Below are 16186 nucleotides of genomic sequence, written 5' to 3'. Positions count from 1 at the left end.
GCTCGTTTGAATGGAGGATGGACTCTGCAGGTGATGTCTGTGCATCGATGCAAACCGGCAGTGCGCCGTCTCTGTCAAATGGGCCAAGGTGTGAACGTAATTAGCCGAATGTATGTTAAGTTTTTCACAGTCTCAAAGCCTGCTCTCCAAGCTTTAAGAAGGAAGATCACCGGAATGGGACGAAAAAACCCAAAAAATTATCACAAAGTGACAAACATTTTTGCAACTTGCAGAGTCCACATTGCAATTCGTTGCTAACTGCACGAGAGTGAGTTGCAAAAGGGCATCATATCAACGGCTTGCGACCATTCCTGAATATTATTAGTTAGTAATGCTCAGATGGAGGGCTGCTCTCCTTTGCAGCCAGGGCATCGCTTTGAGAAAAATAGAAAAAAAGGCACAAGCGTACGCAGAATATACTCTACCTTGTCAAAAGCAATTAGGTAGGATTTTATGAGTGTTTATGATTGTGCTGAGCTCTATAGATACATAATGATTTGACCGTGCTGTAGTGGAAACACTGCCCAGATACAGCGCTGTAGTGCCTTCCGGCCCAGCAATAGATCTCGCCCAGTGTACTTCAAGGGACTAGATGGTCACTGACATTAACTGAGGTGTTCTTTTTGCACGAAATCGTTCCACTGTTTAGACGAACAATTTAGTTCCAGCGTCGCAGAGATCTTGCGACGCCCTAGATAGTTTTTGGCAGTTGGATTGTTCACACTTCCGTTAATTCCGATATTTTCCTATGAAGGGTGGCAGTTGTTTAGGTTCTCTTTATAGTATACCTCCTGTAATTTATTACAAGGCATTCACCTGCTTGGTTTTCAATTGATATTGTATTTCTTTGCAGTCCGCAATCAAATTTCTGTTTTATTGGCTTCGCTAAAACCAGCTTTTTAGATTAGGCTGAGTTCACTTGAAGTGATGCCACGGTGTTATGCACTTTAGGAGAGCTAGTCATATTAAATGCTGAGGTGAAGCAGTTCCAACTTCATTGAAGTTTATAGCTTTGTCAGAATATCTCATTAGTTCTGTTTTAAATCTGTTTGAAGAAAGGATATGACTCCTGTTTCATTTTGGGCAGATGGACTGTACTTATGTAACAAGAGTAAAATGAATTTGATTGCAGTCATAGTTTTAGGTAATTTCCATATTCCGGTCACAATCACTTTATTCGGGTGCCAAATCAACCATAAAAGTACACACAAACAACAATAAAAATGAGCAATGCTTACCTAGTCATTTCATGGCGGTGACACTTAACATAGACATATAAAATCCAATGCGGTGATAAAATATTTCCACATCCATTAAAGGCACCGTACTACGTGGGTATTGTATTATTGATATAGAAAAATAAATGTGTCCTCGCTGCTGCTTCATCTGTGTAATTCGAGGAATAAACAAAGCAGGAGTCGTGAACTTTCGCCGACCAGAAGGCACCAATAAAGCTGCCCATCTGTCCTCCTCATGTTTTTGAGATGGTCAGCTTTTTTGTAGCCTGCAGTGCAGTAAATGAAACCGCTCAAAAACAAGCCCTCAGATCGGTTTACAATGAAGGAATCATTCTGTAATATTTTCGGAGCATGTTAGGGTTGTACTAATGATACATGGATGAAGTAAAGTTCAATCTGGGATTAGATGATCTTCGGATAGAGGCCTCCTAGCAGTAAAGGTTACTTCATCTTCATATATTAAATCGAAAAAATCTACTTTAGAGGCAGCAAAAGTTCTCGAACGGCAGTCCCTGAGTATCATCCAATGTAAAGTACATTGATGCTGTTTTAAGTGGACTCAAGTTGTACCTTTAAGTATACAAATGGAGTTGGTCAAATAAAAGTTAAGAAAAGTAAACTTATTTATTTGTTTGGATGTAAATGCATTGCAATAGGTATTTGTTAATTTATTGTATTTTATTTTTTTTATTAAAAATGCTAATCTTCCTTTGTCCTTATTGAATATGTAGGACAGCGGTGGAGCACAGCCAGTGCTTATCTTCGACCTGCTCTGGCACGACAGAATGTATCAGCAGAAGATCAAACACTTGTCACAAAAATTCTGTTTGAAGGCACAAAAGCTGTTGGAGTTGAATACATAAAGAATGGACAAAAGAAAAAGGTAATTACAAGATAGAAAAAGCTATCTGTTTCATTTAAAGCTTTAACAGGAAATGGTCGGGTGGATGTGTTCGTTTATCTGCCAGTGCTGGGGAGTACTCTTCCCAAATATTACAGTTTTGTGTTTATTACCGATACTTTTCTCACGTTTACTGACACCTACTTGAAAGTATCTTACCTTTCCTAATATTACTTACTTTTGTTTTTAAATGTTACCTCATAGTGTTGATCGGTTCTAAATGGACATGTCCATCTGGTGAGTTGTTCATACAAGTAAAAAAAAAACTCCCCTTGCATTTGTTTTTCATTTTCATATTGTACTTATGCTTTTGAAGTATTATTACTTATTGCTAGTATATATTCTCTTCAGTTTGTTCTAGTTGTGAAATTAAACTTTGTTTTTATGGTTGGTTGTCTAATAAATCATAAAAGAGACCATTTATGTTGATAGCTGGTTTATACAGTTGAAAAGAGCATTGCAAAGCCTGTAGTTCCGAAATGAATAGGTTAACGCATAAGTCACTATTTTGGTAACGCCTGACCTACTAGCTTTGGCGATGCTTGTTGGATTTCTGAAATCTATTATATTTTGAAATCCATGATGTGCAGTATGCTTTGACTATCATGAAAAGAAAAGGTGCATTGTGTCCGAAGACTTAAATATAGAGAGATAGGGCCTGACTCACAAAGGTAACTTACACTTTGAGTAAGTTTACTGCTTTTTGGCTATTCACAGAATCAGAGTGTAACATTTCTCCTTTTTAAACCTGCCTCAATGATGTTTAATTTTTTTATGCAAAGCCCTGTCTGCCATTGTTAGTAGATAGGGCTTTTTTCATCAAAAGTTATTAGTAGTTGAATGGGAATACCTGTGTACCAGTCATGAAGGTAATTCAAAGTTGCGTGAAGTACTATTTGCATTACATGTTTACAAAAAAAGTTTTGCACTGGAAAGTAGTTTCTCAAGACTTTTCAGTGGTTTCAGAGGTGCTCATTCACAGGAAGTGACGAGTTAGGAACTTTTACCTCAAGGTATACAAGCAACTACCTGGTTTCTTTTTGTTAGATATCTGCTTAACTGTGGCTAAATAGTCTGCCAGGTATTGCAGCAGAGAATTGTAATGGTCCACCAGGGCCAGAGTGGAACAAGCCACATTGTTTTTTTTTTTGCAGAATCAAATGCAGATATAAAGTTGTGTAGCTTCTCTCCTGACACCCTCTATCAGTTTCTCGCTTCAATGGAGAAAAGGGATTGATTTAATAGTCCCTTTACGCACAAAGCCTGTGCTCTACAACTGACTGTGCTGCCCTGAACAGTTTTTAGGTGCGAGTGCAAAGCGCTCCTTCCCCTGCTGTAATCTCTCTTTGGGCTTCTAACCACGCCCATGTCACGTCAGTCACTTTCATTGGTTCGTGGACTTGCCTTTTAAAATCCGCTTGCTTTCATTTGTGAAAGGCATGCATACAACATGCCTTTTCTGGTGTTTAGCCCACCTACACAGCACCGGTAATCTACTGAAAACATACGAGGCTCCATGTTTTCAGCATGGTTTCCGGACTACTTTATCTTTTTATTTTCCACGCAGAGCGATCACGCTGGGCTTTACATAGCGCAATCACGCTCGGATTTTCCGTTTTCAATTTCTGCGCAATCGCACTGCATTTTACAAAGCGCAATCATGCTGCGTTTCTTTTTCTTTTAATTTGTGCGGCAAGAAAAGTCGGGTTAGGAGTTTATAACGCTAATAGCTCTAACTCTAGCAAATGCGAGACCCATTGCAGTGCAAATGCTTGTTATTGCATTCTTTTCAGTAGACCTCGGAAGTTAAGAAAAAGCAAAGAAAGTTTTCTCGATCACCAAAAGGAATATTACAGACAACTCATTTAATTTGTATTTTTTTAAAATGCCATGTTTCTGTAAAAACGATAATCTGGGCAAGGAGCAAGCAGACTTTTGAGAAATTGTTTCTAGATTTCACATAAATGAGACTGCACGCAGAGTTAAAAGATCGAAAGAATGTTATTGTCTGTCACTGCGACTTTCTCCCTCGTCACTGGGCTGTTTTCTCAGGAGCTTAACCACAGAAAACAAATGAAGAAGAACGTTATTACACTGCAGCAAGTGAAAGTGTGTGTTCCTGACTAAAGTATATGGAAAGGAGACATGTTAAATAGATGTGTCTGACATCATCTGAGTTCCGATAGGAAAGTTATCACTGATGATCTATGCCAAGTATTAACTCATATTTTGTTTACAAGGCTCCTCTGCCGATGCAAGTGACTACAATATGAAAGAAGCCCATTGAGTCCGCATATTGATTGAAAATGAGTAACCTCAAAAAGCCAAGAAAATAAACAGAATAATAATACAAAAGTATCAAAACATGCCAGTAGGAAAGCATGAAGGGCAAATGAAGCAACACGGATGGGGGCGGGTGGGGGTGGGGGAAGAAGCAACATGAATGGAGGTATGGAGCGAGTGCAGACAAGAGGACTTATATGAAGTGCTTAAACAAATAAAAAAAGTAGCTTCAAAAACAGGAGCAACAGATAGACAAAACTACTTAGCCCATGCTTTAGGGGTGGGCCAAATAGAAGAAGAGGCAGGACTCATGCATGACGTAGACAAACAGGAATGAAGGATAGAAGAGCATTGTTGAAGCAAACAAATGGTAAGCCTATGGGTGCGCTGTAGCCCACTGCGTTAAACAATATGTCTCGAAGAGGCAGCGTGTGCGCTCTCTAGCCAAGACCTAAAACCTACCACAGGGATATTTACATTTCATGCTAAGCACTTCACAAACAGAGAAAACTTTCATACTGTTCCATGAATTGTTAATTATGATATTGAGACTGCTACCTCTTTTATTTCCGAACGGTGTGCATAATAGAGGGCATAGCCCTCACATGTGATGTCTTCACAGACATCTGATATAAAATCAGTACACCAGGTGTCTGTACTAGCCAGAATGTCTAAGTTAAAATCAACAATTTAAGTAAAGTGGCTTTCCACACTCCTGAACAATCATTATTCAAAAGACCATGTAGCGTATAGTTGTGGCTAGACAAAGAGAGAGGCACAAGGTAAAAAGAGAATGAGTTTTTCGCACTAATAAATCTAACACTTTTATAGTTGCGCTCGCTCCTTCATCATGCTCCTAAGAAGGGGAATAGAGATTGTTCAGGGAACCATTAATGATCAGAGGAGCGATGGGGGAGCTACAGAAACGAATTGAAACTGGCAGCATACCTGCTCTGTGATTACAACCGGTCGTGAACATGCCAAGACAGACTTGCCTTTGGCATGTCCTCTGTGCAGACACACTGCAGGTTCCACTATACTGCCGCTTCTCAAGGAAAACTTGGATCAACATTCAAAATGTCGACTGGGTAGTGGCATGTTCAGGAGGGGAGAAAAAGACACCACCAGCTGCAACAGAGCTAGCCACTCTGCACAGATCCCTAAAAGTGCGGTTATAGTGTAGTTAAAACCCTAAAAGTTTAGAAGCCAGTACAATCAGTTAAAAAGGCACAGTCACTGATGTTGGGACGGAAAAGTCTCTCACATGGTAGTAGACATGAACATCTGCCCTGAATGCTCCAGCTTTGGTGATATCTGGATCCATGGTCACTATTTATGATCATGAGCTAAGACGAATTATACTTCTATGCCATGACCTAGGCCTCTCTCAAACACTGTGCTTTGGTTAGCTTGGGAGGGGTGCACCATGGCCTTCCCTGATAGTAGTGGCGGTCTACCACCCACACTGGGAGATGAGTAGCACGAGCGCCGCGGTGGCAGCATACTGTTTTATAGTGAGTGATACGGTAACATAGCCAGCTCTTCTGACACGTGTTATGGAAGTGGGTCCAGCTGGCCCACTCATAAACGTTACTGGCTTGTGCTCTCAGCTCAACCTTGGCCTACATCACAGAAGAAGTAGGGAGAGTGTGTGCTTGCTTGAGCTCACCTTACTGGCATCTACATGTGAGTACTACATTACAAGGAGACAGTGCATGCATGTGAGTAGTGCACCACTCTGGTAGTCATGTGAACCTGACTTTTATAATATATTGGGACAGCATGTGCAGTTGTTAAGTGCACCATTCTGGTATGTGCACCATGCTGGTATGTGCATGAGCCTTAGTGCTACCGCGCTTGGAGACTGCACAAGCATCTGTGAGTGCACAGCAGTGGTATGTACATGAACCTGAGAGAGCTACCATACATGCACACAGAGAGTACAGGTTTGTATGCTTTGTGCTGCTATGTGCTGTTGTCTTGAATGGTACAGCATATGGAGGGCTACATGTGTACTTACATGCAGCAGTAAGGATGCATAGGTGCCTGTGACGGGTGCAATGCATGCAGGTCTGTAGTTTCCTTGTTGGAAGCCCCCTGGCGCATTTGCTCTCTCTCTCTCGCTTTCTTTCCCTCTCTCTCTTCCCTCTCTCTCTCATATTCTGGAAGAGGTCACTGATGAAAGGAGCCTGGACACATCTCATGAAGGATATGGGGCTGATAAGAGAGACAGAAAGAGTAATGCGTGGGGCCCTTGTAACCTTTTAATACACATTATCACTGAGGCTGTCATCCAGGGATGATCCTCTAGTAACTTCCATGGTCTGTGTTTGGGGCTATCAAGTATGGAAACACTCCAGCTGTAATGGATGGCTCTCTGGAGGAAGAGGAGTGGGCACTTCGAAGTAGGCAACCCCAAGAACACCAACTTCATAGATACACTAAGGGCCAGATGTACGACCCTTTGGTATTGCGACTCGGAATTTGTGAATCTTTGCAATTCTCAAATTGCTCGTCACAATACCAAATGCAAAACAGTGTAACTCACACTGGTTGCGATTCCCAGAGGGGTCGCAAATGACCTACCTCAATAATATTCACGAGGTAGGTCGCAATTTGCCACCCCATTGGGAATGACCACACTCACAGGGGTGGTGGCTTGCTGAGGACAGCAGACCTCCATGTCTGCGACTGCTTTTAAATAAAGCAGGTTCTGGGTTTTTTTTGTGTTTTTTTTTTTTTAATGCGGACCGTTTTCCTTGTAGGAAAACTGGATGTATTAAAAAAACGAAAATAAAAAGTTCTCTTTTCATTTTTTCAGAGGAGACAGTGGTCCGCAAAATATTTTTCCATCCATTCACAAAGGGGAAGGGGTCCCATAGGGACCCCTTCCCGTTTGCAAATGGGTTAGCACTGCGATTGTTACCTGCAATTGTTTTGTGACCACATTCACATTCACGGTCACAAAACAATCATATATCCCACTGCGACTCAATTTGGAAGAGAATGCCCCATCCTAATTGCGACTCACAAACACATTTTGCGATTCGGTAAAGAGATTACCGAATTGCAAAACTGGGTTTGTGCATCACAAAATGCTTTTTTCTTTTCGCAAACGGCTCAAATCTGCGAATCAGGCCGTTTGCAGCAAGAAAAAAGCTTTGTACATGTGGCTCTTAATCACATTTGTGTCTGGAAATGGATTTTAAAAAAAGGGGAGCTTCTGCCTGTTGTGACTAGAACTGTGGACTAATGCATGCCAGTCTCGCATGCTGGGTGAGGAGATGTCACCCAGCAGAATAAAGATCACTCGCCTGGAGCCTGTAGCATTAGCTCTTGCCTGATGGAAGACCAAAAGGCCCTGTCAGGAGAAGGAGATTGCATGAATGGCGTGATGTCCAGTGGGGAACCTGCCAAGTGTATCCCAGGAGCAGAGTGTGAGATTCAGGTCTATTGAGACTGACACACCAATTGGACTGCATATCTATGTGCACCTCTTTGGTCGTTTGCCCGTGTGCGTTGTCCGTTACCTATGTGTGAAAGGTGGGGGCCAAGGTAAAGAATAAAGGTCATCGCCCTTCGTGTCACACTAAAGGAACAAAAGGGCCACCAACATGTGCCTGACCTGAAGAGTGCCAGTGCCTTGACTGCTGTGTGCCAGATGGTGGCCAATGTAAAGATTTATGTCCGTCACACTGGTTCAGCTCTATACCAAGAAGTAGGCCGTTGCCCTGGGTGCTACTGTAACCTGAAAGGGCTGCTGCCCTGTGTGCTCTGTTACAGTTCCCGTGTATCCAGAGGGGGCCATGGTGAAGTTAAAGAACCATCACCCTGAAGCAATCGTGAAGAAGGAGTGTGCTGTGACCCATGGAAGATTAGCAATGAATCAACTATCCAAATCTGGGAGTGCCGATGACTGGCCGCGGACTCGGAGAGAGACTTACCTTTGACCAGAGGATCCTGATAATGCTAATGTTCCGGCTTTATGAAGACTGTATATTATTATGCCAAAAAATGGACAATTCAACAGGAGAGAAAATGGCGGCACCCATTACATAATAAATTCATATTTTAAATTGGGTCAAAAGCTTTACTATAAGCACTGTGAACACCTGTCGATAGCTTTCTGGTACCGCTTTCCCCTTGGATAACATTGCCAGGCAAATTTTGCATGGTTTGCTTGCTGTAGACATAATCTAACAATGATCTATTAATATCGTGCTTCAGTATGTAACTAAAATATTTCTATTAACTTGTAAGTCATAACAGCAGTCCTCTGTGTTTTCATATGGTAGTAACTGTAGTTGATGAAATGCTCTTTGGCATTCTTGCTTTGGTAGAGTTTTTGCTTCTCAGTAGTGTGCCGACTACATCTGCAGCTGCAACACATCTGTATATTGTGCTTTCTCACAAAAGTGGTCCCTGGTTTGAACACAGTGCAAGTTAATAGTTTGTTTGCATACTGCATGTAGGCTGCTCAAGAGAACAAACGCCTAATATAATTGTGTGGATGGAATCTTTCTTACCTGGGTAATCTCAAACTAGGCAACTGTCCTCTTTCTCTGCCAAAAACAGGACAAGGTCCTTGCGGAGTACCTCAAGGGTCATCTTTGTAGCCCCATCTTTTCAACATTTATGTCAGACCACTTGTGAAGGAGTTGGTCCCCTGACGTAAAGTGCCCAAACTGACTCCATTCCAGACGGACCCTCAATTCCACCTCAGATCACACTCCTTCCATGTTGTTCTATATCTCTTATAAACAATAATCTTGTTGTCCGCCCTTATCACTTGTCAACCTAAGGAAGGGACAGAAAGTGTCAAGGTGTTCCGATAATGACCCAGATATCACTCCTGATGAGACACTAAACCTGGAACAAGTGTTCCCTTATCAATATATCAAGGCCACCATTACCCTCCCTAGATAACTTATAAATGATTTGTAGTTCAAATTTATGTCCACTCATCTCTCATGTTCTAGGACATAACCAGGACCCTTTCTTTGGCTCATGTAATCTATACACCACATTCCTAAACCTATGGCAAAAGTCTTCATTCCTGATAACGTTTAGCATTTAGGGACCACCACTCAGCCTCATAGGTAGAGTGGTCCTTCATCTCAGATTATCCTGCAAGGTACTGTCCTAAAACGATTTTTGACAGCAAAAAAAAGAAGCTGGTTCATCCTGCCTGAAGCTGATAAGTGATGAGTATCCAAGGATAGCTGCTACCTTTCGGAGGGAATACTTCCTTCGCAGTCTTTCTGATAACGACAGCCCATACTGTCAAAAAGGTATGCAGTGTGCCGCTTCTGCCCAAGAACTACTAGTCCGCAAGTTACTCTACTATATGCTCCCCTAGAATAGCGCATAGAATTAGGATTAAGGTTTCAGCTTTTAGATGACATTTTAAATGTTAATTTTATTCTCATTGTCTGCAACATGCAATCTTGCTGTTTTCATGATATCCTGAGTAATTATTTGGATTTACTAAGGAACTGGATCACCGTGTTGTAATGAATACTTTTAGTTAAAAGTGTCTTTTCTTCTTAGTACAGTGTGTAGGATACTATGAAGAGCGAAATAGGTTTTTCTGTTGCCATGATGCCCCTGATCCATTCCTGGGGACTGATAGTAACCCAAAAGCAATAATTTCAATTCAGCTATGTATTGAGTGGAGATCTGCGGGACTAGAATAACCTGTCTGTCACATTCAGCGCAGGTACATTGAATTAAGTTCATCTGGGTCACCCATGGGTGGAAAAGCAAACCTTGTAGAGCTACACCAAAATTGTAGCTTACGCAACAGTTGGCACCCAACTTGGGGCACATATCTTAAGGTTACACCTTGAGTAGTCGTAAAGGCTAAATATTGTTTGTGTATGCCAATGATTCATAGGTATTGTATTTGCAAGATAACTTGTTTACCCACTCAGCATTTCAGAATATAATGTGACTTCTATGAAGCTGGATGGACAACAACCAATTAAAACTAAATGCTGTTAAGACAGAGGTAATTGTTATTAACAACAGAATCGGCCTCTGGTTAGATTCATATTAGCCTACTGAAATGGCATCTCTCTTTATCAACAAAAGGCCTGGGGTGGTTATTGAGACCACCTTAACCCTAAAATCTCAGATTACATAATTATTTTTAAGTGCATTTTCCTTCTCAGAACAACCAGGAAACCATCTCCAATTCTAACAGCAGGCAGGTCAAAATCAGTGGCTGTAGCTCTGACTGGCTCTGTACTTGACTTAGCCAATTTACTGTGCTTGGGGTTATTCAATTTTCTTCTACATAGATTAACAGCATTCCGAATGATGTGGCCCATCTGATTAGCAACATGCCTAAAAGATCCTATTTAACTATGCTGTTGAAGCAACTTCATGGGCTAGCCGCGAAGTACAGAGAATTTAAGACCCTATACATTGTCCTTGAGGTATTTCACTGCATTAATCTGGCGTTCATCACCAAGCGAATGCAGCGGTAAGCTCCTACTCTGAATCTGCACTCTTCATCTGCTAACTTTCTGAAAGTGCAGAAAATTGGAGGCTGCAGTTTTTCAGTTTGTGCCCTTAAATATTGGAACACCCTTCAAATCTGGCTTCGAGAAGAGACAGTTTTGATCACCTTAACCAGCTTCTTAAAGAACTGGCTTTTAAAACAAGCCTTCTCACACTAATTGCATGGATTCTGATTTGATCAGTTAGCACTAAGAAACCAATTATGTATACCACTTAAAACAAAAGTGAATAGTCCATTTCCTAAGAGCATACCCTCTTCCCAACTATACTGCCTGAACAATGTGACAACTGTTTTAAAACAATTTTGGATTTAGATCTACGTTTAGAATATGCAAATCATCTTAAAGCTGGAAAGCCCCTCACACTTGGACACTGCAGCCCTTGGTCAAAAGACAATGGACCAGCTGTTGCTGCAGAAATATTTGAGACTTAAGTTCTTCAAATCAGAGAGTGTGACTTGTGGACAATGAAAAGGTTATGACCTCACCACGAGTTGGCCTCAGGAGATCAGACCACCTTGAAGGAAGTGAAGAACCTAGGTGTGAAAATTAAGTCAACCCTCTTCCTCTAAACACAGGTTACCCAAGTTACCGAAGATATCTTTCATACCATGTGTATAACTTTCCTCAACTAGAATTTCCCCATGAGTTCCAGACTGAGCCAGATGTAGCTATATTATGTCTTGATTAGGTCACTGGGCTTCTCATTGGAACCCCTTGGTATCTAATTTACAGAATATATCAAATCCAGAAAGTAACAGCAAGATCTTGTCCCAGCAGAGAAGTGTGCATTCATTGGATTTGAAGCAATCTGGATGGTCACTCAAGATTGAGGATAGGCCATGAAATATTTTTGTAGCAGTGAGTGATGACAAGCAGGATTAGCAAGTAACGTGTTAACAAGATCGTGATCAAAAGCAAAGTGGGTGTTAGCTGTTTAGGCAGGATGGCGTTAAGGAGTTTAACATGGAGGGCAGTCATGGTGGTGTTTTTGGGTGGAACTTCCAGGTTCTCCTCATCGATAGTGGGAATGTTCTCAGGATTTGGAGGGTGCAAAGAACCGAAGGTCCCACAAAAGGCACACCAAACAATGCAATAGTAGTTCTAATTCTCCTTTAGTGTATGATTCGGAGCACACTGCTTCCTAGTGAGTCTTTCTTTTTTTGAATGAAATATGGCAGATTGGGAATGGCAGGGTAACTGCAAGATTTATCCAGGACTGACATACAGCTAAAGCGCCAAGAAGCATTTGTGTATGTATGCTCTACAAATTAATTATAACATAGTAGGTGAAAGCAGTATGATCCGTCCTGCACCCTGTGTGGGGCTCCTTGGTCTTCATGGTCAGTGTTCCTGGAGGAAGGGTGGTTCTGCAGTTTCTTCTTAATCCCCGTGTTTTCAGTCAACACAGTATGCATGACAAATCCTGTCCTCCAGTCTTGAAACCAACAGAGTAATTGTTCCATGACTTATTTAGAAAGAACAGCACTAGATGCCACGTCATTTACCCCTACCTTAAGTCGTGCCACAATAAAAATGCAATGGTATTCAGGGGTGTGGAATTTATTAAAATATCTACTTGTCCCGGGGACAGGTTGCTTCTCAAATCTACTTGTCCTGTAAAAAGATCTACTTGTCCCTTTGGTGCCATGTAGTGTGGCGACGAATATGGCAGCAATCTCATTATGTAAGAGCTCTGATAATAGCCTCTCTGATTATGCCAGGGCTACTACCTTAGTAGGGCTTGAATACTTGCAGTTTCAATCCCTACTGTAGCAATTTCCTTATTTTTCCACCTTTCTGCAGATCTGCATACTGGGGCTGGAGGAAGCAGTAAGCAATAGTTCCAGGGCTGAAATGCCTTTGAGTCTGCAAACCTACTAACCTGCATGTTTTAAAGATTTTCACCAGCTTCTCTCTAATATTTTCCCATAATAAGAAAGGTTGGACATTTACTCCTGACAATGGCAGAATTAGAACTTCTTCCAGGGTTGGGAAGAAAGTGGCTGGAGGGAAAATGAACTTGCAAATGCTCAATAGATTTTCACATGAGCAAATCTACACATCGTATTTACCCATGCTAAAATACAGTTCACAAATATTTTATAGGGGTACGACATATACCATGGGTGCACTTTTGTGACTTTCTTTAAGAATTTGGGGCCACATGTCCGTAGTTTCAGATTTGCGACCCGCAAATTACGAGTCAGAGAGACTCGCAATTTACGAGTCGCAAATCTGAATGTAGGATGGCACCATCTTCGCAAATGCCCACCTCATGAATAATCATGAGGTGGGTCGCAATTTGCGACCCCCTTTCGAATGGCGGCCCTCACAGTCTGTGACCATGTCTGTGACTGCTTTTTAATAAAGCTGTTTTTTTTTTTTTGTAATGCAGTCCGTTTTCCTTAAAGGAAAACGAGATGCATTACAAAAACGAAAAATGAAACGTTTTTGTTTCATTTTTTCAGAGCAGGCAGTGTTCCGCAGGACCACTGCCTGCTCTGAAAAAATGTTTACAGTGACATTCACAATGGGTGAAAACTGCGATTGGTTTGCGCCCGCGTTCGCGGTCACAAAACAATCCTACATTGCACTGCGAGTCGCAATTAGGATGGGCACACCCCTTCCTAATTGCGAGTTGCAAACCCGTTTTGCGATTCGGTAACCAGGTTACCGAATGGCAAAACTGGGTTTGTGCATCGCAATGTGCTTTTTGCACGCCGCAAACAGCGAAAGTCGCTGTTTGCGACATGCAAAAAGCTACCTACATGTGGGTCTTGGTCCCTAATTAGGTCTGGTGTTAACAAAACATTTTGTTTTTATTAAACTTCTATTTCTCTCTCTTTCGGCTGGCTTTACTGTGAGCGATCGCATTCTGCTCTTCCACAAGGAGCATATTGGCACACAAAGTAGTTTTGTTCAGTGTCAGGAACTACAGTGGCAATCATTGACGTAACGAAACTGGAGGGTGCCCCTTTGCAAAGAACATGGAGGAGCCCCCTCTCCAGACTCACTCAGGCCAGGTGCTGTGCTGAAGGGGCCACCAGGAGGGCAGCTGCGGGGCCTTTGTTATGCCACTGGTGGCAATGTGTGCTTTTAGAGTTCAAAAACGTTTTTTTTTTTTTTCCAGTGTTTGTTACAGTGTTGAGGGCCTGATAGCTCCCACAACAATGAAGTGTTACAAAAGCCATGTCAAAACAAGACACGCATTGATTAAACTAAAAGACTTATAAAAATATGTCAGATCAGTTGGCTTTGTCAGTGTTTGTTTATTTTCATGCTTGCCATAATCGTGTTGAAAATGGTTACACTGATTTTCCATTAGAAATATTTTTGAGAAATACTAGCATGCACCAACACATTTTACTAAATGACACTTCATTTGCATCTAATCAGAGAGCATTCTGGGAGCATTATACTTAGCCTCATAGCCTAAACTTTTCAAACGTGTATACACGTTTTTTTTTTTGTACTGGAACCAACATCAGTAGTGAAGTGTGACCTTAAAACATTTATTTACAGCACTCACCCTAATAATGAAGGATTTCAAATAATGAACCATAAATACAAGTTCGAACAGCATTATCTTTTGGAAACACATTACCTCAACTGCAGAGAGTTCCACTCTCTGTAAACAGGCAGCCAAAGGGTTTGTGCTGCAGAGGGTTGGGCCTACTTGTCCCAAGGACAAAGTAAACATAAAAACTTGTTGCCCTTGACCCCAAACAAGATGTCCTGGGCGTCGGGCGATAGGAATTCCACATCCCTGGTATCTTGAAAAATATTTGTTACTTTTCTGCCTTCCAGAGACTGCAAAGTACTTCCTTAATTGGCATAAACTGCCCTATGATGGACATGCAGCAAGACATCGGTATTCTCAAACTAGCTCTGTTAGTTCATACTTTAACCTCTAGCAATTAAAACGTAAAGCCAGAGTGATATGGTTGTGATGGGGTGTTGGTCACTATTCTTCTTGATCTCGGTTATTAGATAAACTTAATGCAGCAAACACCGCAAATGATGTCTGTATCCTATCTTTAACAGATGGTGTAATTAAAAATGAGCTATAAAAATTTCGTGTCAACCTCTCCGTGATAATCAGGTGTGTTTTATGTTAATTGTTTTAGGTGTTTGCCAAGAAAGAAGTAATTTTGAGTGGTGGGTCCATAAATTCCCCACAGCTGCTCATGTTATCTGGCATTGGTGATGCTAAAGACCTAGCAAAATTAGGGATCCCAGTGGTTTGTCATCTTCCAGGTAATCATTTCGCTGGTTAATCTTTAAAATACGAAATGCTAGTACTGCGTGTTGTTAAAGGATGTGTGTGATTTATTTACCGTATTGGGTGGCTGCACCAACCGAGGGTTACATAAACAAAGTATTCCACACAAGTAAATTGGGAGACAATGTCCTGTGCTGTGGTGCAGTGACGATATTCATAATTTGTTAGTATAACATTGCTTTGGATTTTTTTAAAGTGCTAATTGCGTGGTAATTTACTAATCACATGTATAATACTGCTTTTCTACACTTCAAACTCTCTCTAAAAGAGGATCTCCGTTGTTAGCATTTATTTGTAGTTTTTGTGATTAGCTGTGAGCATTTCTTCCCTTTCCAGTTAACAGCCAGGTAAACATTGTTGTTTACTTGTCGAAAGGTGTATGCATTCAGAGCCGTTTACAAAGATTTGTTTGGTGATTTATTAATAACTTAATCCCAAATTCTAGCAGTAAGCTTAGAGCACTCTCGCTTACTCCTGAATTCAAGAGTAACCCAGGAGCACTACATGAGTAAGTCACAGCATCTTGCACACCAGTCCTTGTGAATCATGCTCAAGCAGTATGTTCTGGTGAATACTGCATGGGGCACATGGAAGTGTATTGCACTGGGCCCAGAATACCGTCACCAAATGAAGTAGGGCTGTGAATGTGCTTCCAATGCGCCTGTGCTACTCATCACCTCGTTAGGCACTGGGCGCATTCTAAGTTGGACTGTGCGGAAGCCGTAGCCAAAACATGATTTGCTTGTTAATCCTAAAATCCTTATCTACCCCTTTCGCCTAGGAATAGACTGGGACAGAAAATAGGCCCCAAGCACCAAAATAAATCAAACCGTTATGAAACCAGATAGCTAAAAAATGACCGACAACTGGAAATTGGGGCCTTATTGAACTTGTAAGCCTTGCTACGTAGGTGTTTTGCAGGGTATGGCAGTCTGCCGTTGCTGCTGGCAATGGT

The 16186-nt window shown here is 41.5% G+C and overlaps 1 protein-coding gene across 2 annotated transcripts in view; it reads left to right on the top strand.

Annotated features, from left to right (window-relative positions):
* Nucleotides 1-16186, top strand: part of CHDH (choline dehydrogenase) — a 46688-nt gene that overhangs the window by 14710 nt on the left and 15792 nt on the right. For both annotated transcript variants that reach the window (XM_069206439.1, XM_069206440.1), the window contains exons 3-4: nucleotides 1970-2121; nucleotides 15077-15206. In XM_069206439.1, coding sequence (XP_069062540.1) covers nucleotides 1970-2121; nucleotides 15077-15206 — 282 coding nt within the window. The remainder of the gene's footprint in view (nucleotides 1-1969; nucleotides 2122-15076; nucleotides 15207-16186) is intronic.

The sequence above is a fragment of the Pleurodeles waltl genome, chromosome 9, assembly GCF_031143425.1.
Source record: "Pleurodeles waltl isolate 20211129_DDA chromosome 9, aPleWal1.hap1.20221129, whole genome shotgun sequence".
NCBI lineage: Eukaryota > Metazoa > Chordata > Amphibia > Caudata > Salamandridae > Pleurodeles > Pleurodeles waltl.
This window is presented reverse-complemented; position numbering and strand designations above follow the sequence as displayed.